At 47.3% G+C, this 25,782-nt stretch overlaps 1 protein-coding gene and 1 pseudogene across 1 annotated transcript in view; one reads left to right on the plus strand and one right to left on the minus strand.

Annotated features, from left to right (window-relative positions):
- ANO2 (anoctamin 2) overlaps nucleotides 1-18,438 on the plus strand; it is a 341,667-nt gene extending 323,229 nt beyond the window's left edge. Inside the window, exons 21-25 of the mRNA XM_058743946.1 lie at nucleotides 3,521-3,673; nucleotides 4,035-4,087; nucleotides 5,985-6,166; nucleotides 13,893-13,998; nucleotides 15,910-18,438. Of these exons, the coding sequence (XP_058599929.1) occupies nucleotides 3,521-3,673; nucleotides 4,035-4,087; nucleotides 5,985-6,166; nucleotides 13,893-13,998; nucleotides 15,910-16,179 (764 nt within the window). The 3' untranslated portion in view covers nucleotides 16,180-18,438. The remainder of the gene's footprint in view (nucleotides 1-3,520; nucleotides 3,674-4,034; nucleotides 4,088-5,984; nucleotides 6,167-13,892; nucleotides 13,999-15,909) is intronic.
- Nucleotides 18,439-22,734: 4,296 nt separating this feature from the next.
- Nucleotides 22,735-24,589, minus strand: LOC131483899 (large ribosomal subunit protein eL29-like; annotated as a pseudogene).
- Nucleotides 24,590-25,782: the final 1,193 nt, after the last annotated feature.

Below are 25,782 nucleotides of genomic sequence, written 5' to 3' on the forward strand. Positions count from 1 at the left end.
TTTGATATATTTTTTTCTCCCCGAGATAAACCAAAGCTTCCTATTTGTTTCTGCCTCTTTGGGTTGATTCCTAGATATGTGTAGTATGCCCCATCCAAGCAGGCAGCACCTGCAGAAATGGAGCATCTACAGAGAGTGGCTCCTCTCAGCCTAAGTACCCCAGGTAACACTGGAAGGGGGACAGCTCCACTGGCCTGTGCTGAGCCCAACCCCTTGAGGCTATCCAGCGCTGGACACACAGGCTTCCATGGCAAGGAGAAAGACAAGAACCATATCATGGGCTTGAGGTAATTCATGGGCACTGATAGCACTGAGCTGCCATTGGCAGTCCTTTGTGCCAACAGAAGAGAAATCAAAGGGAGCCTGTGTGTCTGGAGAGCTTATGAAGGTAAGAAAGCAAACTGTCAGGGCAACCCCTGGGAGAGGTCTCATATCTATCTGCCTCTGGAGATGACGTGAAGGAAAGGAGAGTAAGTAGAGAGTCCTGTTTTCCTATAGCCAGAAGACACTGGATGTGTAGTGCCGTTGCTAGGAGTATGGTGAGGGCAGGCTGTCTACATTTATAGTCACTCAGAAGTAACCTGCCCCTTCCTTTTCCTGTCAGTCTCCTTGGCTGGCCCTTGTTGGGGCTTTGGAGAGTTTACACAGTTCTGTGAGAGGAAGTCACTTACAAGATGAAGAACATTTACCCTGTAGAACTGAGCTCATTAGAATCAAGAAGACCAATTTAGAAGTCCATAAATAAAGACAGGTTCATATATATGCACTTAAATACAGACATGCATTTTACAGGTTTTAGAAAACTAGTCTAACATCTGTTTTGCTTTCCTTGTTAATTCCACTCTCTCTGCCCCCACCCCCACCCCCAACTCTAAAGTGAATTCCTCAGCAAAGCCTGATTTAAAAGATGCCATAGACCCTGCATTTTGAACTGGCTCCCAGAGCTTGTTTTTGAAGATTTCTCTTTCCCTCCCCACCACCCCAACCCCTTTGGCCAGCCAGCTTGGCAGTCATCCTTCCAAGGGCCCAACCTTAACAAATCCGAGCCTTCTGGTGCATCTTGCCACCAACTGGCACCTGCCGGTCTCCCAGGGCCAGCTGAGAATCCACTGGGCATCAAGGGCCATGGAAGTGACAGACTTGTATCAGCAAGAGCAATAAACCACAACTGTGGGTCCGATCAAGCTGCCAAATCAAAAGCAGTTGTGCTGGGTGAAGTTCCACGCATGTTCTCTTTCTCGAAACTTCGACCGAGTTTAGGCATATCCCTCTGTGAACGTTTATTTTTTTCTTTTTTTATTATTTTTTTAGTTTGGATCCTGTTTTTCATTCTTTATTTGGATATTCTAGAATCTTGAAGCTTGTCCGAGAGAATGAGAACCACAGCATCGTTACAAATCAGACCTGAAAGGAATTTAAGCCAGTCTCTTTGGAATTTATCAATGGAGATACTGAAGTCCATTGAAATAGAGTAAATTGCCCAGAGACATACGGCTAGTGAGAAACATATCCAGGGCTAGAGGTTAGGCCTCCTGACTCTCAGTTAGTGCTTAAATTTGTGTGTGTTTAGGGGCACGTGGGTGGCTCAGTCGGTTAAGCGTCCTACTTAAGCTCAGGTCATGATCTCACAGTTCGTGGGTTCGAGCCCTGTTCCACGATCTGCGCTGACAGCTCAGAGCCTGGAGCCTACTTCAGATTCTGTTTCCCTCTCTCTCTTTCTGCTCCTTGCCTGCTTGTGTTCTCTCTCTCTCAAAAATAAATAAATAAACATTTTTTTAAAAAAGTTTGTGTCCGTTTAACATGTAAGTGTGCAATATACATGGCAGCCATCTGTAAGTATTGATATTTATTCCAACAAGAGTAAAAATATACGTAACAGGTAATATTACTGAACAATTATTAGGTGCCAGACATTGTTCTAAGCACTTTATTTGTACAGTATCATTTACCTTTGTGACAACCTAGGTGGGTATTATCATCCTCAATTTATAGTTGAAGTGACTAAGACACAGAAAAGTAAATAACTTGCCCTTGGTATGTACGGGTGTCCTATTAGACTGGTTTTCCTGGGGCTCAGGACTGTGGGTGCTGAGCCCCTAGGGTTGGACAGAGCCCTTGCCTTTCTAGTGGGAAAGGAAGACATGTGAGTAGATCAATCACAACAGTACATGACGATGGCCATAACAGAGGCAGGCACAAAGGTGGTGGCGCGAGGATAGAGCAGGAGGAGCAGGCTTCTCCAAAGAGATGGTATTTGAACTGTCTCGAGGGTGCATGGACATTGCTAGCTGGTGAATGAGTGCTTGTCCACAAGTGTATAGAAGCACCTGACAGGATCAGAGAGGATCCGGAGGGGCAGAAGCTCAGTGCCAGAAGCCACAGGCATGATGGCGGGGGGGAGATGTTGAGAGACAGGGCTGGAGGGTGGTCGGGAGCAGATTATAAGGTACTTGCATCCCAACATGAGTAATTTGGCCTATACCCAGTGAACACAAGGGAGCCAGCAGACATTTTCGGGAGGAGGTAAGTGACAGGATCAGACTGCTGGAGGTTCTGGGAAGACTGGTGACAAGGGAAGCAGTTAGGAGGCTCTTGAAATTGTCCAGGTGGAAGGGATGAGGAGCTGGGCTCCACATGGCCATCTGATTGGCACAAGCTGCCTCCTTTCCTTTGCTCACACTGCTTCCATGGCTTGGGATGCTCTCTTTAATCCAGGCCCACCTTTCAGGACTAAGCTTAGGTGTTTGATATGGAGGCTCTCTTGGCACGCATAAAATCTTGCAGCACATCTTTGTGTACATTTCTCTCTTCTGCTTTAACACCCAGCTCCCTGAAAGTAGGACCAGACCTTCGCCTCCTTAAATACTTGGCAAGGTGCCTGACCCTCAGTGAGCTCTCAATAAATGTGTGATGAATGAATAAACTTTCTAAATAAAGGCAGGGACAATGGGTATGGAAAGAAGAGGCCAAATTTGGGAGGTGATTTTTTTTATGTTACATCAGGGGATGGCAAACTATGTCCCATGGGCCAAATCCAGCTCAGTTTATGTACTGCCTTTGTAAATAAAGTTTTATTGGAAGCCCATTTGTCTACGTTTTGTCTCTAGCTGCTTTCACTCTACAATGGCAGAGTTAAGTCATTGTGACAAGACTATGTGGCCTGCAAATACAAAAATATTTACTCTCTGGACCCTTGCTGAGAAAGGTGATCAACCTGTGAGTTAGAGGACCAGGATTAGTGACTGGACATAGAGTGATGGAAAGGAAAGATTCCTTTTCTCACGTCTTCTCACTGTGCCTAATGCAGAGCTTTGCTCCTGGGTGACAGCCTTGGCTGGTGGGCCTGCAGATACTGAGAGAGAAAGACCCATGACTGTGGGCAGGAGAAAAAGGGAGCCTGGGAGATCAAGGTGGGAAAGAGACCCCATAAGAAAAAGCCAAGGGGCCATAGCTGCAAGGCAAAGCTTATCTAGCTCTTACTTCTTCCCAGCGATGCTTCTCCTCCTCTTCTCTCTCGTAGTCATCCAGTTTGGCTTTGTCACCCTCTTTGTGGCCTCCTTCCCTCTGGCACCTGTGTTTGCCCTCCTCAACAATGTCATTGAAGTGCGGCTTGATGCAAAGAAGTTTGTGACTGAGCTGAGACGGCCAGATGCCGTGAGAACCAAAGATATTGGTATGTCCCCTGCTTAGAGACCATGGCAGGCCCTCTGCCTCTGTCTGTCCCCTCAGTCTCCCTGCCATGACCTGCCACCACCATCACACCACGTCTGGAATCAAGAGGGCTGGGGGAAGCCCTTGGAGGTCCTCATCCTCATATCTTCAGGCTCTGGGAGACCTTTATCCACCCCTACTTGTCCCCTTGCTTTCCAGACGGTGGAGGGGGACACCTAAGGCTTTGTAGGCAAGCCCATTTCTGGGGGACCTGGCAAACCTCCACTGGTAATGTGCCTGTGGAACATCACCCTGAGCTGCAGCCTTGTTGTCACCAGGCCAAGGGTGGGAATGAGCCAGATGCCCTTCTTTCTGTCTTACAGGGATTTGGTTTGACATTCTCTCCGGGATCGGCAAGTTCTCTGTTATCAGCAACGTAAGTGTTAAATTCGTGACACCCTAGCCCTGTGGGAAGGGCTTTCCACAGGAGCTGAGGTCTTCAGAGCAGGATACCAGCCCTCGTTACCTCCCAGCCTTTTCCTTCTGGAGCTTTGTTAAAGGCAGCCCCCTGGTTAGTAGTGCATACGTGGTGCCGTTGGCCAGAGCCACGCTACCATATCGTTAATTTCACAGAGAGAAAGGAAGGTAATTACCCACCAGAGTGCATACCGTGGCCTTAAGAGTCAAAATCTGATCTTTCCTTGGAGCCAAGAATAATGAGGAAAGAATTCCGCATATCTATCCATCTCTTTCCTTTCTTTTTCTCCTCCTGAGCTAAACAATACCTGGAGCATTGCCCGGGCAGCGGTTCCTAATTACGGTTCCTCCAAGCTGTCAATGCGAAGTCCTAATTATTCCCATGGACTCTGGCACCACGTAGGTTAAGATAGGACATGCAAGAAGAGGGGTCCTACCTGTTGTGACCTCTTTAACTGCCTTGCCAGACATGTCCACATTTCAGAGGAAATCCTGATGGGCCCAAGCCAATAGCAACTTTTGCTTCTGCCTTTTGTATGGATGGTGGCTAGGCAGGCCTCCTGTCCTACCTCCCAAGAAAAGACCCCCAGCTTGGCACCTCCCAAGAAAGCCACCACCCATTTTCCCCTGGGAGAGAAACATTGATTCTGTGACTTGGTTGCCTATTAAGAACACATTAAAGGCCTGGAGAGGCAGGAGGAAAGGCAGAGAGAATCAGCTCGCTGCACTGTGAATGTTCAATGTAGGAAGCGCACATCTTGTGGCTGAGAAATGAGGTGCAATTTGAAAACAGATCAGTAGCTCCTTTGGGGTTGTGTCTACTGGAAAAGAGGCCCTGCGTTCTAGGTACTTTCTATCATATGACAGAATGACAAGAAATCTTACTTCCCTGGGTTTCTGTCTTCTTTACCTATCTGTAAACATGAGAGAGCATAAGATTACCCACCAAATAGGATCATTCTGGAAATTAAATGGGAAGATGAAAGGACATGTAGCAAGTGCTCAGTAAGTTGTAGCTGTGGTGATTGTAAGCACATTACTCATTCTCAAATATGGTATGGCCATCCGCACTCATATATACATTTAGAAAACAACACCTAAACTACATTTTTAAAAGGGCTTTAATTGTTAGTGCAGAATACAGTATAAACACCTGCCAAAAAGATTTAAGGTTTTCTTTGCAGAAAGTACCTCCACATTCAAACATGCAATCACTCACTTGGTGTTTGGTTTGCTCCGTAGACATTTATAGAACACTTAACTATGCCAGATAGTATGTTAGGTACGTGTGGTTCGATCGGGCAAGACTCGCTGCTTTCTTTGGTTGAAAGAACAACTTCCGTTACATGCTGTGCTGAAAAGTGTCAAGAGGCAATGGTCAAATTGGGGGAACTGTGGACCCATATCCTTGGTATTCCTGGTTTTCTGGTGTCACTCAGAGGCAGATGTACATGGCCATTCAGTGTCCTTGCACACTGCACTTAAGTGACACTCTAATCAACGTCAGTAATTTTCTCAGAATATCTTCTACTCTGCTTTGACTTGGCTAACACCAGTGTCAATTCAGACCAGAGGTGGCTCATTCTCTCCAGAACCAAATGATCCACACTGGCTTAGCATCCTTTGCATCAGGGATTGTAATTCACCCTCCTGACAGCCACTGTCTGTGGATTCCCTTACACATAGCAAAGATGGAAAAGCCGCGGGAGCTCAGAGATAAGGACTTCTGTATCAGCCAGAGCAGTGCCTCTGGATGGGGAGCCCAAGGGGCAGCAGTCTGTCAGCCAGAAGGACCCTGTTCCACCTGATAGCATCCATCCTGACCACTCCTCAAGTGCGTGTGCTCTGTCCTGCAGGCTTTTGTCATTGCCATCACCTCTGACTTCATCCCCCGTCTCGTGTACCAGTATGCCTATAGTCACAACGGGACCCTGCACGGCTTTGTCAACCACACCCTCTCCTTTTTCAACGTCAGCCAGCTGAAGGAGGGAACGCAACCAGAAAACTCACAGTTTGACCAGGAAGTTCAGTTCTGCAGGTAAAGAACTCGGGAGGAGGAGGGCAGCAGATGACCGGATGTGGTAGATCCAAGTAATTATCTGGAAGATCTAGATTGATATCACTCTCCTCTCCATCTTTCCCCTGCCCTGAACCTTCCGAATAACTATAAATCAATTTCAGTGCATCAATAAATGTTTATTGAGTGCCTTTTGCTAGACACTATGGAGCAAAGAAGTATATAGCCTTGTCCTTACCATGAAGAGGTTTATGGGCTGGTTGGAAGAAATAAACAGAGTGGATAAGACATAGCAGGCTATTCAGGGATTATATCTAGTGTGGAACATGAGCACTGTGGGTGTTCAGAAGAGAGAAAGATCGGTGGGGGCTAGAATGGGAAGGGTAGGCTTCCTGTAGGGCCTGAGGAGTCTTAAGACAGAAAGAGTATGCTAGGTGGGGAGTCGGCATGGGCTAAGTCATGGGGTAGGGATGAATTTGGGGTGTTAGATGAACACTTAGGGGCTAGGTGATGTAATTAGCAAGGAGAGTGCTTAGAAGATCACAGTAAAGAATAATATAGGAAATACAATATATCAAAACTCCTAGGATAGTATAAGCCAAAGCATTGTTGAATTTGAATAGGTAGATGAAGTAGGTAATGGGAAGTCTTGAAATACTGCAGGCATTGTAACATGATATAATAGGAAGTTACCTTTTTAGAGCCAGGAATGATAGATAAAGTGTATGTGTAGGAGAATTAACTCAGAGAGAAGGATGGACTAGAATTGGGATAACTCCAGGAGGGTGGCTGAGTTGCTGCCGTCACCAGCCATGAACCTTGGTGAACATAGACCAGAGTGGCGGAAGGGGAAGTGAGAAGATGAGCTGTTTACTAGAATACCTGACAGCATTGGTGACAAGGGACAGAAGAGGGAGCCCAAGGCAAAGATACCTCCCAAGATTGGGCTGAAGTCAGAGGACTGGGCATGGGGGGGTCCATTGACAGGGATGGGGAAGATGCTAAGAGAATCCAATTTTATGGTAAATATGATGAATTTTATTCCAATCACATCAATTAAAATAATGGTAGGGAGAATGATGTATCCCGGGTAGATGGGCTACTCAGTGCTCGGTGGTGGGAGCTCGAGTAGAGGATAGGCTCTGAGAGGTGAGGTGGTAAGAAAAAACAGAAGCCATGAAGACCGTGAAGAATGTGGTGGGCATATGGAGGTGTGTGGACTTCATCTTAGGGCAGTGGGGAGCCACAGGGAGCAGGGATGAGATCCTACTTCTCATTAGTGTTCTCTCTGGCTGCAGTATGAAGAGCAGTGGGTTACATGTGCAATAAAGAGATGCTCTACTCTACAGTGTAAGCAGGTGTCCAGAGAGTGGCATCAGCATATTATCTAGATACAGCATATCACATAGGTGTACTTTAGGGCTACCTTTCCTGGATGGGTAATAATTGTTGATGGAAATCTCTGCCTCGGTATGCTCTACTCACTGCATGCTATGTGAACTTGTCTGGCCCAGGAGTTTGGGAGTGGTGGCTTAACCTGCTGATGTCTTTGTAAGCCAGGAGTTGTCAGTGGCTGTACAAAATAGAAATGAAGGAGAGTTGGGGGGGGGGGCGGGATGGGGAGGAAGGGAGGGAGGGAGAGAGGATGAGAGACAAGGAGAGAAGGAGAGAGAGATTGTGAGAAACAGAGACAGCCCTAGAGCTAGCCCCAAAGCCAATGTTTAAAACTGCTTCCATGGTGGGAAATGAAAAGTTTGCCCTGGTTTTCTGGCAAATAGTGTTGGGAACTCTATGACCCTTCTTATTCTTAGCTTTCAGTGACCTCTGGAGATAAATGTGGTCAAATAAAACTGAGGTCTCGGGCTCCAGCCCAGCCTCGCCAGGGATAGAGGTATCTTAAAAATAGCAGTAAAAGTTAGGACAAGTCTCCAGCTGCCCATTTGAGATGCATTCCCAGCATTTTTGGAGCAACATTTTCTTCAGGCCTCTAGCTGCTCCAGCAGGGGGCTGCTCCAGAAACAGTCCGGCAACGTCAGGAAGCAGGCATGATTAGTGGCTATCGACAGGGTTGAAGGGCTACCATGTCCTGTACGGTGGGTGGTGGCTCAGGCTTCTGGCTCCACTGGAAGGGAGCAGAGGGTCAGTATGGGAGAGAGCCTGGCTGGGGATCTGGGTCCGGGAGCTTGGGGAGCCTACTTGGGCATGGCCAACCCAATGGGTCTGCTTAGAGGTGCTGAACATCCAGAAACAGCATCCTTGGTGGCCCCTGCTAGGTTTCTTTGCAGGGCCCGAGTTCTTTCATATCCCAAAGTCATGTGAAAAGTCTTTGAAGAGGCAAGTTCTCTTCAGTACATGGCTGCCTCTCATCTGTTCCTCGCTGAAACCAGAGGGAGACTCAGCTTTTCCGGGTGTTGCCTTTCCTGATCTTTATCAACCACTGGATTAACGTGGTTCTCATTAGTTCCTAATTGCCTATAGTGTTTTCCCTTGTCAAAGGCCAGTTTCGGAAGGCAGTTTGAAGTAGCTCAGATGGTATGAAAATATTGTATGTAATTGTGTTTAGCATTAATATGACATTAATTTCCATCGGGACTATTAAAACAATTAACATACTGTGGTTGGAGTTGAGAGATGTATTTACTAATTGATTCATAGTGTAACTAAAACCTCATTTTTGGAAAAAGCCATTCCTGAGTGTTGATGTCTAACTCCTCTGTTACTTCGGTATGTCCTCTTCCTGCCCACGGTGATTTTGTATTATGATGAATTGTGGCAGGTGTCATGGTCACTGGTCACTCCTGCAAGTGAGGATGGTGGGGGGACATCTGAGCCAGGAGTCTCTCTTCCTTCTCCACATCTCAGTTTCCCCATCTATAAAAATGGGAACTTGGAATTAATAATCTCCAAAGATTCTTTTCTGTTCCTAAAAAATTAGTATTTCATGATACATGTAATATATTAATCTGTTCTATAGAGTCTATAAAAACTCTAAACATTACAAGCAACTTCTCTAACTCTGTCCTACCTCCACTCTAACCTCTGCCCAGTCCTGGGCACTTTTCCAACAGTAATCTCAGTCACACCGTTGTGTGAGTCTTTCTCAGACATTTCTCCATGCATCATCATCAAGTGAACTCATAGAACCTTTAGGGTGTTTCATGGCTTTGTTCTATAATAGTGAAATACATTTTGAATTCATGGGAACCTTCTTTCTTTAGGTAGTGTATAAATACAACTCAATGTGATTTTTCATAGTGTTAGAACAATCTCGATATAATCTTAAAGTAACTTAAAGCTAAGATATAATGATTTTTGTACCAGTTTCACTTACTGTGTGTGAGTCTGTCTCAGTTAACACTATAATTTAGGTCCTGAAAGCTTAGTATAAAAATGCACGGAACAGAATATCACCATTAATTATATTCTTTTGAAATTATGAACTTTTTTGCTATCATAGAAGTAATTCTGTATACATAGGTATACACACAAAAGGAAAAGACTCTCTCCTTAGCCCCCACCCCAGTCATTGTCGAAACCATCCTGTTTATTCTCTGTGGAAGCCTCCAGAAATCACATTCACATGCATTGTCTTACTTAATTTTCACTGTGCTTTCCTTTAACATTTAATGTACGCGCACATGTGTTCATTTATTTGTGGCTGGTGGGAGAGAGCTGGAGCACTTCTCTGTACTCAGCACATTTCACTAGCCCCACTTAACAGATCAGAATGCTGAGGTTCAGAGGTAGGAAATACGTTTCATGGGGTCTTACAGTTAGTAAGTGACAGATCCACTCCCAGGGCGCACTAGCTCATTAGACACTCTAGTTGTTTGTAATTACAAGCCTCTCATTATTATGAGACTCCAGGGAACTCTCAAAATCAATGTTAAGGCTCAGAATAAGGAGAGCCTTGGAGGGGTGAGGGTGAGAAAGGAATGGCTCCTAAAATCATACTTCCGAGCTTAAGTCCCAGCCAGCAGGTGCAGGAGGTGACCCGCTATGGAGGTCACCCAGTGCTTGGCGTGACACACAGGGGACTCACGGGGACTTTGGGAGACGTACTCCCTCAACCGGGGTGAAGTATCTGGTTTGGGAAGGCCTTTGAGCTGATGGGAACAGAGCAGAAGTTCTACTTCCCACAGGCCTGAGGCTTACCTATTTTGTGCCATTTCCCTGGACAGAGATCCTGAGGGAAGCCCCTTGCAGATGTGGCAGTGGCTGACTTTCTCATTCATATCAGCACGATGGGAAACTTGGAGCATCTGCGCCCGAGTGCTCAGAAATCCCCCTGGAATGCCAGGGGGAGCCGGGAAGAGGGGCACATGTGCTCTGTCCTCTTAAAGAAAGAGGCGTATTCCATAATGTGCCTTCAGTGGAGGGAGAAAGAATAGCTAGTGTGTATTGGGCATGTACCTGATAGGCCAGGTGCTGTCGGGTGCTCCTCATTGACCTTTCCTCCTCATTACGTGCCACCTGGGAGCTGGAGCATTGAGGCCACTCCATAGACCAGCATCATGGCCATCAGCACATCGGGTAACTTTTTAGAGGACATAGAACTAAAGTGGTAGAGAAGACATCAAGCCCTCACCTGGTGACTCCAAAGCCCATGCCTTTGCCAGTGCCGTGCCCTGGGCTTAGAAGCCAAACAGACCTAGCAGACAACCGTCACTGCTGTGGACGCAATTAAGTCCATTTTTTGTGGCCATTTCTAGTCTTAATTATCTCCTTGTTTAATTAGCATCTTCTTGTTGCTCAGGGAAAACATTTGATAAGCTTGACTTCTTAGGATGCCACTTTAAACAATTATGAAATCTGAACTTCTATTGGAACGTAAACAACCAATCATTTACCTGGTGGCAGAGGCTTACTGAAATCATATTTTTCAAACTATGAGTCATTGTTCATTAGCAGGTTATGAAATCATCTTAGCAGATCATGGTCAGCATTTGAAAGACTAGAATAGGATAAGATAGGATAGGATAGAATCAGAAAATATCAGTGCACACAGCCAGGGTAAGCATGTTTTGTGTAATTTTTATTGCCTTGACATGTACTTATGTGTGCATTAATGTAAAATTAATGTAATGTATTTCTTAGTAATGTAGGTCACAGTTTTTTTTTTTTAAAGTTAGCTTTGGAAAGGGAAATGTGAACAGATGCAGAACTCATTAAACTGTGTCTTGTTCTTGTCTGTGGGTAGTTTGTCCTGTCATTCCCAACAGGGCTCCCTCTAGCCCATTGGCGTAGGGGTATTTCCAAGTAAAGCTTTCTGGAAATATCTGTGTTAGTCTTTCCTCAGATCTTTGATTAAATGGATGTGCTTGTTAGCTTTTAAAAATGTCTTGGACACTCGAGGAGGGCAAAGTGACATTTCCAAAAGCTGTGGCGAGTGAGGAGCGGAAGTGGGACCAGAATTAGATTATTTATGGATTCTTTTCAGACTGGGGAAAAGAGGGGTGAGCAGTGGCCCCTACACCAAGGCCAGTGAGCAGCTGTCCCTTCCTAGATGGAGCTAGAGAACAAGACAAACAGACTTTGATTGTAGCAGGAGGGATGGGCTGGACCTGGGGAGGGATGTGCCTGTGGTACAAAATGGGCATATGTCCCACCTCCTGAGGTCTTGGGAAGAGTAGAGAAATCCCCTTTTGCCGTGAGATCCTTTGGTGGGGGGAGCAGCAGGAGGGCGGGCGAGCGGGGTTTTTCCCACTCCAAAGTGTCCCTGTCCTTTAAGCCATGCTCTCCCTGTCTCCCGTCAGCAGGCATAATCTGGGGTTGGCCGTGCTTCTGTCCTCAGCCATGGATGGATATGCTGAATCCTGTGGTGTTTTGCTGGGCTGCAGTTAGCTTTGCTTTTCATCCGGATGGCAAAGTGAGCCTGCAACAGCTGTGATCAGCTGTTGGAAGCGGGGGTGGGGAAGGGGCAGCTCCTGGCCTCCTGCCCAACCCTAGTTGACTGCTTAGTATCAGCCTCTGTCTCTGTTGCTGACTCTGCCGCTGTGCCTTTTTCTTTCTGGGGTGTGTGTGTGTGTGTGTGTGTATCTTTTCCTCTTCCTCTTTTTTTCCTTCTCTTCTTCTTGCATCTCTCCTTGGACAGTGGGAAGCCACCGTGCTTTTTCCTGGATCTTTTAGGGCAGCTGGCTCGTTCAGGGCAGGGAAGGGACAGAAAGCACCCATTTCTGAATCCCCCGCCTCAAACCGCAGCTGTTGGTGAGGTGCTTTGTGACAATAGAGAAAAGGCCTGCCTTCAGCCAGACTTGGGGTCTCACCTTGACTCTGCTTCTTGCTGGCCATGAGAGAGACCTTGGCAAGTAATTGACTTTCCCTGAGCCTCAGTTTCCTCCTGTGTCATGTGGATATCAGTGCCTGCCCAAGGATGTTGTGGTGGAGATCCAATGGGGAAAACTTCCAGTAAAGCTCCTTGCTCAGGGATTGGCACATTCTGCATGTTCCTTTGTGGCCCCTCCTCGGGCAGAGTCCCCTGCCCGCCCCTGCCTTCCTTGGCAGCCATGCACCCCACTTGGTGGCCTCATGCCACCCTACTCCTTCCCCGAGCCCGGGGCTTGTTTTGCTTTTACTCAACGTCAAAGATCTATTGAATTCCAGGGAGAAAACAGTTCCACGAAGCGTTATAATTCTTCTGGTACCAGCTCTTGTCACTTTTCCAGGCTTAGAAAAAAGTGAGTCTGAAAAAATGAGCCATTTTTAACATGAGTCATCACAGAATGGGGGTGAAAAGGCAGCGGTGAGGAAAAGCCCTAGATGGTTCCACGGGTCTGAGAAAGAGGCACGAGTTTACATCACGCACTGACATTGTGTTTCTTTTCTTTCCTTTCCTTTCTTTTTCTTTTCTTTTCCTTTTTTTGAGAGAGAGAGAGAGAGAGAGCATGCGCGTGCACACGCGTTGGGGGGATGGGGGGGAGAGAATCTCAAGCAGGCTCCCTGCCCAGCTCAGAACCCAATGCCAGGTTCTGTCTCACAACTGACCATGAGATCATGACCTGAGCTGAAATCAAGAGTTGGATGCTTAACTGACTGAGCCACTAAGGCGCTCCTGACATTTTGTTTCTTAAGCCACATGGACAGATCATAAATATGGTCAGTAGAAGAAGATACTGACCAATAGCAACTATTACTGCCACCCCCCCAAATTCACTCAGCCTTGAGCTTGGTCTGAGTCAGCCTTCCTTGGGGTGCAAGAATGCAGCTACCAAGCAAGGCCAGCCCCTCTATGGCTGTGGTCCTGAAACAGCTAGCCAGAAAGGAAGCCTAGGATTGTCCACAGGTGCTTGTGTTCTCCCTGAGCCCCTGGACTGCAGAGAACTGTCCAAGGTTTCTGGGCATCTCCCCTCCCTTCTCAAGCTCATGGAGCCAACATGGATCCACTGTCTTGGGCTCCTCTGGAAGAAGAATTCAGACACCAGAGGAAGCTGTGGGGGCTGTTGGAGAGAGTGTTGGAAAAAGACATATCAAGGCCAAGACTGGTTGTTTTGGACTTTGGTACTTTTATTCCATGGACACTTGTTGGTTTATTCCACAGTTGGTCAGTATTCTCTTCTACTGACCACGTTATGATCTGTCCACATGGCTTAAGTTCCACAGACATTTGTTCCTCCCTGCTTCCTGCTACTTCCCAAATTGGGGAGGCAGGGGCTTGCCTGCTGCTCTCAACCTTGAGGTTTCCCCCTGGAGAAGCACCCCCTTCCCTCTACCTTATCCCAATCTTAACACCACATTTCTCTCTGGGCAGGTTTAAGGATTACCGAGAGCCGCCGTGGGCCCCAAACCCGTATGAGTTTTCCAAACAGTACTGGTCCATTCTGTCTGCCCGTCTGGCTTTTGTCATAATCTTCCAGGTGAGTTGTTCAGATAAAGAGTAGCCAGTTAGAATCCAGGCTGCAGGGGTAAAGACCACATGGCTCTTCACCTGCTCCTCATCTGCAGGTTTTAATGGCGCTGTGACCTAGGGGTGTCTGCATGTGGCAGGCAGAAGTGAGTGCCTCCCCAGAGGAAGCAGGAAGCACTCTTGAGAGGGCTTCCATTCATGGATGGATTTGCAGCAAGAGAATAGAACACAGAGTAAGGTTACAAGACAGATGTGGAGTAAGTTGCAGGGTGGAGATAGAGTCCCGTTCAGACGTAAGACAAGACAGGAAGTGAGAAGAGCAGTGGAAACCAGAATCTCATCCCCGATGCAGACAAACAGTCCCGCCTGGTCTCTGCAGCCCAAGAAAGGGCTCAAGTTCCGAATCATTCTTCTAGCTCTCGGCTGGCTCCCTCCTTTGTTAGAGTGCCTCAGCCCCTGAGACATCTGGCGGAGAGGGCCCCAGAGCCATCCGGCCTTCCCTCCGTGAATAGCAAACTCGAGCCCCGTGATTGCTATCTCTGACAATGGCCGCAGCTCCGGTTGCACGGCAGAGATCCGCCAAGTGCGTGGCCCCAGCTCCCACTTGGGGTCCTGCCGGCCTTCAAGATCCTTTTCTCTTGCACTCCCTCAGGCTTTTGTATTCCCTGAAGGCAGATCTCTGGAGGGCTCTAAGATATCTGGCTTTGCCCCTGGCCCAGGAAGTGGAGAAGCCCCTCGGCTAGTCTTTCACCTAAAGAAGATAGCCATTCTTCCTCTGGGGAGATGGGGCGGTCTGTTAGAAAAACCACTCCGATGCCCCCCTGCAGGTGTCCCCTGGCTTTCCCACAGCTCACCTGTAACATTTGTTGGCACTGTGAAAGTTGGCTTAAGAGAAGAGTGTGACTTGAAGCAGCTTTAGAGCATGAATGCACCCAGGAGCCTCTGGAAACAGCAGCTGGTCCCGGGGCCCTCCTCTGGGCCCCTGGGTGCAAGCGAGGTTCAAGGTCAAGGTGGGACTAGGTTTGGAGCCTGGAAGACAGCCATACCCTTATGATCTTGTGCCCAGATCTCAGAGCAAGCATGTGATTGGCAGGCAGAGAAGGCCACCACTGGAGCAGCATACTGGGCAGAGCATGGCCTGGGAACTGGGTGGGGATTGGGCCATGCTGGCACTGTTGTGATATATTTACCGCTTCAGTGGAAAATGCTGCAGGGTAAGGTAGTCCTATCTTACCTGTGTTTCCAAGGGAAGGGATGGGGCTCCACAGGTGGAAGAAGGAAGCCAATTGCAAGTGTGCACAGAAGCTTAGAAAGGAGAAGGGGAAGCTAGGGGCAGGGACCCTAGCTGGGCCAGTGTGACTGGCTTAGCAGGAAGAGAGAGCAGGATGAGTGTGAGGTTTGCTGAAACCAGAATTCAGCACAGAAACCAAAGGACTGGCTCTGATATGGAGGACAGAAGGCAAGCAGGAAGCAAGAGAGGAGCCGCTGGCCCAGCAGAAGCCCTGGAGAGGCCAGCAGGCTCTGTGCCCACTTCCTAGAAGGCTCTGGAGCAGGGGACCTGGAGGCTGAGAAGCCAGGCGGGAAGAACTGGAGGGGAAAAAGCAATAGGTGACACTTCTCAAGCTCCACTGCGTGCAAGGTATTGACTTACTTAATCCTTGCAACAACTCTGGGAGGCATGTGCTGTTACTGTTCCACTTTCTCCATGGGGACCCCGCGGGACAGACACTTCTGCTCATTGGTTAAGACCACCTGCCAGTAAGCAGAAGAGCCAGAGGAACACGGAGGTATCCTGCCCCTGGATCTGTACTCTCCACCACTGCCACCATGGCATCACACTGCCAGCCCCGCTGCTGAGACCCTCACTCTGACCCACTGGGCTGGGCCTCTCCTCGCAACCCTTCTCCTTTCTTTTTGGCAGAACCTCGTGATGTTCCTGAGTGTCCTCGTGGATTGGATGATCCCAGATATCCCCACGGACATCAGCGACCAGATCAAGAAAGAAAAGGGCCTGTTGGTGGACTTCTTCCTGAAGGAGGAGCACGAGAAACTCAAGCTGACGGATGAGCCAGCCCCAAGGAGCCTGGGAGGGGGGCGTCGGAGCAGGAGCCGGGCGGCCAGCTCGGCACCCTCGGGCCGAAGCCAGCCAGGCAGCATCGCGTCTTCTGCCTCACAGCACACCAACGTGTGAGCGAGTCGACCCCACCGCGGGGGCTGCCACAGTGGCAGGGGACCTCACGGAGCATGCCTGTGCACCTGCATGGGAGGGCTGGCTGGCGTCTGCCAGGGCCCGGCCTCAGGGGGGGGTCTTTGCAAAGGTGCATTTGTGCAAAGAAAGAGGGGTTAGAGCGAGCGAGCGAGCAAGCACAAGCAGGAAGAGAACTGGAGCTGCTTCTCAGAAACTTCAAGCTTAAGTTCCTTTTAGGTCCTCTTTGTATCCTTTTGGGGGATCAGCACCCCATTTTGAGTCACCCGGTGCAAGAACTGGGTATCTCTACCCCAGAGCTCCCAGGCGCCATGCACCTTTCTTGCATTTCCTCAGGTGTCCCCTCTCACGTGGTCACAGTCTGTGAGAGGAGCAAGCCCCCCTCCTGAGCGATCCCTCTCCCCTTCCCACCAGCTCCCCAAGCAGACCCCTCTGAGTCGCTTGCAGCTGGGACTGTCACAGCCTCAGTGGGTACAAATTAAGTCACAGGGCTGATGGCTGTGGCCACAGGACTTGATGGTGAGTGGCAGAGGTCCCAACCTGAGCTTGTCTCCATGTCATGGGGATGCTTTGAGCTGGTGAACTAACCATCACTTTATGCAGGTTCAGATTTAAAGTAATAAAATAAATCAAAACATTCTTTATAAAGATGCGTCTCCTTGTCTGTGGCTCTCTCTCTTTCTGTCACTTCATACCAATATTTATTGAGGACCAACTGCTTCCCAGATGGTCTCTGAGATGAGAGATAAGCAGAGTAGAAGAGATAAAATGTCTGACTCATGGAGCTCACTTTCTGGGGAGAGACAGGATTTTAGCTAGTAATAAGGGCTCTGGAGAAATACAAGGGATAAAGGAGGCAGGAAATGTGAAAGCTGGAGAGGTAAGGGGCTTACCATTTTATATACAAATCAGTGACAGACCCGAGATGGTTCTGAGGTTACATCTTTCCTCCCAGAGCTGGGGGGCCAGATTTTCAAGTAGAGTTGGAAGCAAAGGCCAAACACCATTCATCACTGTCCTTTGCACACTTCAGCCCCACACACTGTCCAGAAACCTGTTGCACAGTCCTCTTCCTCGGGACCCGGCCCCAGTTCCTCCCAGGTCATTCTCAGTGTCTGCATAGAAGCTTTGAGGAGGGCCACACTCCAGAGAAGACATGAGTGTTCTCATGTTTCAGCACACCTGGTAATTCGAGGGCCTGGGGTGCCGGGCTGGTCATCCTTGCCGCTCCCCATGGCTTCTGTGTCCTCCTGGCCACGTGCAGGATCGCACTGCCCTGCCAACTCTTGCTCTGGAAAGTAGCTCCTTCTTTCATGGGGACTCCAGGGCATAGATACAGCTTTAGAAGGAGCAGCAGACAATCCTGTCCCACGCCGCTCACATACCAGTAGTCCTACAATAAATTTTAACCACTTCACGCTTTATTGTTCAAACTTACCATGTTAGCCTAGATTCAAACTACAGTATTACCAAAACACTGCATCATCTTACAACAGGCTTCAGCTAACTCAGCGGGGAGGGAAGTGGCCAATAAGAGAAAAATTTCACTTCAGGGGCACTAATGACAGGGAGATTCCAGGCCCATAAAAAGGAGGAGGATGTCCCCAGGACTCCTATGGGTGTGGGTGGGGTTGGTATTTCCTACAAGCAGTGATGGTCCATTCTGATGGTCAGGGGCCACCTCCAGCACCAAGACACCCACATTGGACGGACTGTGGCTGGCTCAGGACCCCACCTCTTTTCCTTTTTTCAAGTACACACTTTTGTGTGATCAGAGAGGTGGAACTTGCACACCAAGAGTCAGATGATCTAAAAAACAAGGGGCACCTGGGTGGCTCAGTAGGTTAAGCATCCAACTCTTGATTTTGGCTCAGGTGATGATCCCAGGATTGTGGGATCAAGCCTCGAATTGGGCTCCACACTGGGCATAGAGCCTGCTTAGGATTCTCTCTCTCTCTCTCTCTCTCTGTCTGTCTCTGTCTCTCTCTCTCTCTCTCTCCCCCTGCTTCTCTGCCATGCACACTCTCTCTCCCCTGTTCTCAAACACACACACACACACACACACACACACACAAAAAGAAGAAGAAAATGAAATCACTCACAGTCCTCAAATTTGTAATCAACATCAACAATTGCTGTGTTTCCTTCCAGACTGTCATTCCCTCTCAAGCGCATCTGTATTTTTGGTTGCAAATATGCAGTATATGCTATCTTGCTTTCTTCTTCTGCTTCATGTAGTTATCAATCCTTTTATCCCATAAGTTTGTTGTCAATTTTTTAATGTTTATTTCTTTTTGAGAAAGAGAGAGTGAGTGGAGGAGGGGCAGAGAGAGAGAGGGAGACAGAATCCTAAGCAGGCTCCAGGCTCCAAACTGTAACCACGAGCCCGACGCGGGGCTCAGACTTGTGGACCTTGAGATCATGACCTGAGCTGAAGTCGGACACTCGATTGACTGAGTCACCCAGGCGCCCCTCAGTTGTCTTGAATGTTATTCAAAAGTATGTACCGAACAACTACCATGTACTAGGCTCCATATTGGGCACTTGGGATATATCACTCAACACAATGATTCCTGCCTTCTTGTAGGTGAGTCAGGATGACACAATAAACAATGAAAATAAACTGTATAGTGTCTTAGGGGGTAATAAGTGCTATGGAGAAAAAAAGTCAAGCAAGGTAGAGGGGATTGGTAGCAGGGGTAGAGGCTCCATTTTAATTTCCATTGCATAATGGGCGTTTTTGTTTTGTTTCCTGCCCCACCCCTTCCTGTTAAGGGATTGCAGATTGGGTGTGGAAGCCTGTGGTGGCCAAAGCCCACACTCTAGTGATTAGGCCAGACAGCACCTCCCAGGGAGATCTAGATGGAGAGGAAGGGAGATTCCATCTGCCCAGATATACATTTCCACCCTGAAAGGACTCCACTTTCTCCCTCTCTCTCACTACAAATGAATTAGGAATTTTGTGATTTGCCCCCATCCCCAGGCTAAAATCATCTCAGCACCTGCCTTACCAGCGTGACCACCAGAAGTGCCTGCCCAACAGGGCAGCAACTGGGATGTAGGCTAAGAACTTCCCAAAGGATTTGTTAGTCTGGGTAGAGAGATGGTAGGTGCATCCTAATTTATTTATTTTTAATGTTTACTTACTTATTTTGAGAGAGAGAGAGAGAGAGAGAGAAAGAGGTAGAGTGAGAGAGAGTGCGCAAGCAGGGAAGCAACAGAGAGAGGGAGAGAGAGAATCCCAAGTAAGCTCCACACTCAACACAGAGCCCAACTTGGAACTCAATCCCATGAACCATGAGATCATGACCTGAGCCAAAATCAAGAGTCAGACCCTTAACCAGCTGAGCCACCCAGTCATCCCCAGTCCTAATTTAAAACAAACAATGAAACCTACCCTCTGCTTTTTTATTTATTTTTTTAAACATTTATTCATTTCTGACAGTGAGAGCACAAGTGGGGGAGGGGCAGAGAGAGAGAGGGAGACACAGAATCAGAAGCAGGCTCCAGGCTCTGAGCTGTCAGCACAGAGCCTGACTCGGGGCTTGAACTCATGTGAGATTATGACATGAGATGAAGTTGGATGCTTAACCAACTGAGCCAAACAGCACCCCCCACCCTCTGCTCTTTAAGGAAATTATAAACTTTGACATTTCACTGTAAAATACAAAAGAAAATTAATTATGAGCAAACATCTGTAACACTGAAGAAATGAAAAAAATATCACTCCTTTTCCTACACGTTTTCTCTAGAAATAATAACAGTTAATGTCTGAGTTTACTTTGACTTCATTTGTGGTCTCATGGTATATGTGTGGTCACTTACACTGATCTGGAATAGCATCTATTTTGTTTAGGTCATAAAAGTAACATATACTCATTGAAGATTTAGAAAATGTAAAAAAATGTAAAATGTAAATAAAATAGTTTAAATCATCTGAATTTTTAACTCCAAGAGAAAAAGCCATGAGCTCTAGATGGAGGTCATGGCGGCAAACAGTATTTACCATTGGGTTCATCAGTTTTTTCCTTACTAAGAATAAAAAGAAATGGAATCCGCTTGATGGCTGATTTACCGAAATAATCTTTTTAAAAAAATGTTTATTTATTTTGAGAGAGAGAGAGAGAGCGAACAGGGGAGGGGCAGAGAGAGAGAGAGGAAGGGAGAGAAAGAATCCCAAGCAGGCTCCACGCTGTCAGCATGGAGACTGACGCTGGGCTTAATCTCACAATTGTGACATCATGACTGGAGCTGAAATCAAGAGTTAGATGCTTAACTGAGTGAGCCACCCAGGCGCCCCTACATAAATAATCTTGATGGCTATTTCCTTGATGTACTCATTGTAAAGAAAAGAGCATGGAATAAAAGGTGGACTTCCCTTCCCTCTCTCCCCTCTCATAGCCTTTCCAGAGCAGCCCTGTCTAGGACAATACTGCTTGGGGGTGGGGAAAAGGTGCTATTCTCGGCAAGGATTTTAAAGATGCAGAAAATCATCATTAACTCCTGAATAAAATGGCTGTTGTTTTGCCATATGGAACTTTGCTTTTCTGCCAGGCGAATGAAAGCCTTTGGGTTTGCTAATGCACCCAAAATAACATTCTAACCTTGTAAACAGATGAATCCTTGTTAAGAAACACGGGAGAGAAACTTACCAGGTGCTTTTCTAAGCGGACATAAATTGTGGTAGGAGATTCCACCTGGCTGTGGAAGGCATTCTAGAAGGACAAGAATGAGTTGGGAAAACTCAGGGACCAGTGTGCCCCATGGTTGTTTGAAATATGTAGCCAAATAGGGTTTGAGGTTAAAAATAAATTAGGAAAATGCTCCTGTCTTTTTATATTGTCACAGTCTTCCCTTAGGTGTCCAGAGTATACCTTCAGGTAATATGTTTTTTTTAACAATGTGGTGTTAAAGATTCTACCCAGATCCCTTCAGGATTGAGGTGCTCACTCCCTAGCTTCTGATGGTCACAGTTTGAATCCCCTCTCAGAACTGCTCTAAGTGAAAGGAGGCTGCCTGGACCAGGGCCACTTTTCTGCTGGGGGCAGCCTCTCATCTCTGTAGGTGGAGGAGGCCCCCCTTGGCTCAATTTGAGATAATTCTAAAGGGCTTCCTCAGCTCCAGAGCTCCCTATGGAATTGGCCAAAATGTATTGCAGCTCAGCTCTTCTGGCTGCCCTGGTCTGCTTACCTCACCCCTCCCCCTGCCCACCATTTAGGCAGGTGTGCTTCTGGAACACACTTCCCAGTCAACCTCCTGCAGGCCAGGTATGCAGTTCCCATCCCAGGGGACCTGACCAAAGACATGGAGCATTTGCTTTTGTTGGAATGGTGATTTGGCTGGATTTACCTTTCTTGGGTCACCATCCTTTCTTGCAAAACATTATGGCTGTGGCAATTAATTCATGGTCTTCCAGGGTTTCAGAGGGAAAACCTCTGGCATAAGCCTGATCCATATTCCTTTGTACCTTCTTTTTTCCTCCTGCCTTCATGCAAATAGGGTTTTAAAATGTATTCTTGGAATTCAAAAATTTCACTGGAATGTGCCTTGATGCGGGTTTCATTATTTAACAGGCCTGAAATGTTGTGGCCACATTCAGTCTGCATATCACTTCTTTCTCGGCTCTGGAAGGTACTCTTCTAGTACAGGAACAGAGTCTAGTGTAGCCATTCCAACTGTTTTGATTACTTTAAGGAAACACTGAAGGTTTGGATCACCTTTCCAGTGTTTTATCTTCATGGCCACCATCTTCTTTTTCTCAGCATGTTTCTCCTAGTCCTGATCCTCCATAGTTCAGAAGCATGCCCTTCCTGGAGTACCATGTTATTTTTTGCCTCCTCCCCTCAGAAGCAACCCACTTATAATCTCAAAGATATTATTCTAGCAGTTTCCAAGCTCTCACTTGTATGATCCTTCATGGATAATCTGGGAGAGGTGAAGATTTCTCCTCATCCCCCCATACCCTACTCTTCTGAATTTCCTGTTCTACTGATGGCCTGACCTTTACCTGCTGCATGTATTTTCCAAGATATGCTCCTTGCTAGTAAATGAAGAGGTTGGACTGGACAAGCACTAACATCCATTCACATCCATGTGTTGACATGTACAGTTCTACAGGATCACCATGGTACGGCAAACATGAAGAGCATAGTCAGTCTTATCTTCCGTGTTACCATTCTACTCGCCTTTCACAACCCAAGCCCTGGCCATCTGTGTCTTGGATAACCTAACCCAATTCAGCCCAGGGAAGAGTTGCTTGGAATTTCTACTCTTGTCCCAACCCACAGTAGTATCCGTTCTGCTCAGCCACAGCAGAGGGCGCCAGAGAGCAGAACCCACCCTTGAAGGCTTAGCCGCAAGTTCTGGAAGACAGAGCAGATGTTTCTTCAGAATGCAGCCCTATTTACACATCTGGCTAACCTCTTGCTCCCCTTCCCTGTTCTGTACAGCAGGAAATGGCAGTGCCCCAAGAACCAGACCCCTTCCAAACCAGGCTAGAAGACAGATGCCTCACCAGGACTCACAGGCAGTTGAACCCACTTATTCTTCTGCACTTCCCATGGCACATGCAGCTTTATCTGCAGAAAGGAAGTGCAAGGTGAAAGCCAGATGGGAATTCAAAAAGACAGCTCTACATATGAGTTCAGGAACCTTCATGTTTTATTGCCCCACCTTTGTCTCACTTCCTGTCTAACAGAGTAAGGAGCTGAGGACTGAGGCTTCCACGCCAAGATGTCTTCCTCAATTAGGGGAATGAAGCCATAGGCCCTAAGGGAAGGAGGCAGACTTTTGACAAGGGTCCCACATAATAACCTGCTCCTAGTTTTCTCCCAGCATGATGGACTCTGGTTGGCCTGCATCTAATTCTTCAGAGAGCATGTGTCAACTTCTATCAAGAACCACATCTGCTTGGTCTGAGTGAAGCTGCTAGTTGAGAAACAGATGAGGCCCCTAAAATAGGCCTCTTCCACCCTTTTCTATGGGCCTCATTCCTACTACACTCAGAAACTTTTCTCAGTGTCTGCCTTAACCCTTTAAATTTTCTCAACTGCCTCACCTCTGACTTCACTGTACTCCACCTGTCTCTTTTGATCACTCAGTATCTTTTCACAGAGCAAGGTTTTCCTTCTTTATCTGTCTTCTCAATCGTTCCACCTCCTTCCAGAAAGCTCCCTGAAGCTCCTCTCTGCGTCGATGTGCGGCATATGTAGAGCACTTTTCAATATCGTTATGTTAAAAGTAGTGTGATTAACATGGGCAGATCCTGGTTTTGTGGGCCCAGAAGCTTCTACAATTTTAGGGATCCTCTTCAAGAAAACATACTCAAAATTATAAAATAAAATCAGGTACAAAAGTGAATATTTAGCATGAAAAGAAAAGTTCCAAAATACAAATTTTAGTCTAAACCAGAAACATGACAAAATCTATGACAAATGGTTTTATTTTTTATTAATGAACTGACTTGCTTGCCTTTATATTACAGTACTGCTCCCTCAACATCTTTAGTCATGTGCTTTTTGATTGCTTTTCATAACAAGGTTTTCAATTAGGAAAGAGAAAGGTAATTCACTCTTTCCCCTAGCAAAGTCAATCAACATTTGCTTTTGCTTTTTTTTTTTTTTTAGACAGATCCTGCCACACACAGGTGTATTTGTACCAATGGGACAGGACACCAACCTCTGCAGATAGAAGCCAAGGGGTCATGCCAGTCCCTCTGTCCTCACGCTGGCGGACAGAAGCCTCTATGCTGGAGCCTTTGGTGGCGGAGGGGCAGCGGAGGTGGGGGTGGTCCTGTGCACCTTTGGGAGCCTGAGCCACAGCAGGACCTGGAGCCAGAGCTGTTTTGGTTTGAGCCTTGGCCTTAGACTTTGGGCCACAGAGCCTGAGACCCTTGGCGATGCAGGCATGACCACGTTTCCCCAGCATGGGATGAGCGATATAGGCAAACTTGTGGTTCCTCCCTTTGGGATCTTGGGCTTGACTTCTTTGGTCTTGTTACGGGGCTTGATAGCCTCGACACATGCACTCTTGGCCTTGGCATTGTTGTCCTGAACCTTCTTCAGGCCCTTCTTGTGCTTCTTGGCAAAGTGCACATTCCTCAAGAACTCGGGGCCTACCCATCAAGAGATTAATATCTTTGTAAGTGGGGTTTCTTAATGCCATTCCTGTGCCATTTTTGTGACTGGTTGTGAGTGGTGTGGTTCTTGGACTTGGCCATATCTGCATGGAAGCCTATGGCCCTTAAAGTGCCTCAGACCATGCTTTTTATTTCTGATAGAAAATAAGAACCTAGAAAGTTATTTTCAGTTCCACAGCTTATTGGTGATTTCATCTGAATGTTAAGACTATTGCCAAATTTGGGAACGCTTCTCTCAAGTTTCTTTCATATATAAGCTCTAAGATATGAAACAATTTTCCATACATTTCAGAAGTCTTTCCATAGATCCTGGGCTCCCTTGGAAGGAATCTCACTCTAAAGTTGCCTCTTATCACTGGCCTCTGAAACTGAAGCTATGGGGGCTTTAATCCTGGGGTTCAAACTCCAGCCTGTGTTTCTTCGGCATCATGACACCTCCCTCAGAAGTCCATTGGCCCTGGGTGCTCTGCCTGAGGCCCGTGGAGTCACATAATCATAGTGACAGTACTCTTGGTGACAGTAATGATAATAACCACCCAAGGAGCACTCACTAGGAGCCAGTTGTGATAAGAACTGTACACTCATCACCTTGCTTAATCTTTACAATCTCCTGCAAAGTGTTTTTATTCCCCATCTTACACTTAACCAGGTGAGTCACACTGCTACACTCAGTTGCATGTCTCTGTTTTCCCCATTAATCACTTGAGTGCCCACATAATTTTTAATAAAGCTAGAATGAGAGACCGTCGATATCTCCTTCCTGAGGCCACTTACCTTTGATTCCTCCAAGTTCCCAGAGCATACTCCACCCCAAGGGGGCTTTCAGGGACCCCTTAAAGGGATGACAGAGGTGTATTCTCTCCTCTTTGGCTAACGTGCACAAAGGGCGCCATTGGAGAATTTGCCACTCAACATGGGCACCCTTGCTGAACAGATTTCCGATCATAACAAAGTCATGGCCTACACTTGCTACAAGGTATGGCCTCACTGTGCCACAGGGGGCTGGATCCCCAAGGGCTTTCAGCCTCATCACATATGTACCAGGCTCGGCCCTTCCCCAGGAATGGCTGGATCTTGGCATTAAGTCAAGTTCACCACCGAGAACACCACTTCCACACAGGGACATCCCGTCTAAGGCCCTGGGGTCTTTCTTGCCACACTGATCCACTCTGATAAATGCCAATTTGGGATTTTCAGTTGGGGGTCTTGGAGGGTTGAAAAATCTTGCCTCTAGCCCAAGCTGAATCTAAGGGTTTGCCTCTCTAAGGCTACAGAAGCTTCTAGTCTCCTTCCACTCTGTGGAATCCCTTGTCACACAGAAGGAAATCTTTGTGTCAGCCTTCACTGAATCTAGAGCCTCTAATCTTACCTGGCAGAGATGGTATGTGGGGTCACGGCAGGGGATTCTGGCACTCTGTCACACACAGATGCAGAATTCAAGGCTCAAAGAA

The sequence above is a fragment of the Neofelis nebulosa genome, chromosome 8 (genome assembly GCF_028018385.1).
Source record: "Neofelis nebulosa isolate mNeoNeb1 chromosome 8, mNeoNeb1.pri, whole genome shotgun sequence".
NCBI classification, from domain to species: domain Eukaryota; kingdom Metazoa; phylum Chordata; class Mammalia; order Carnivora; family Felidae; genus Neofelis; species Neofelis nebulosa.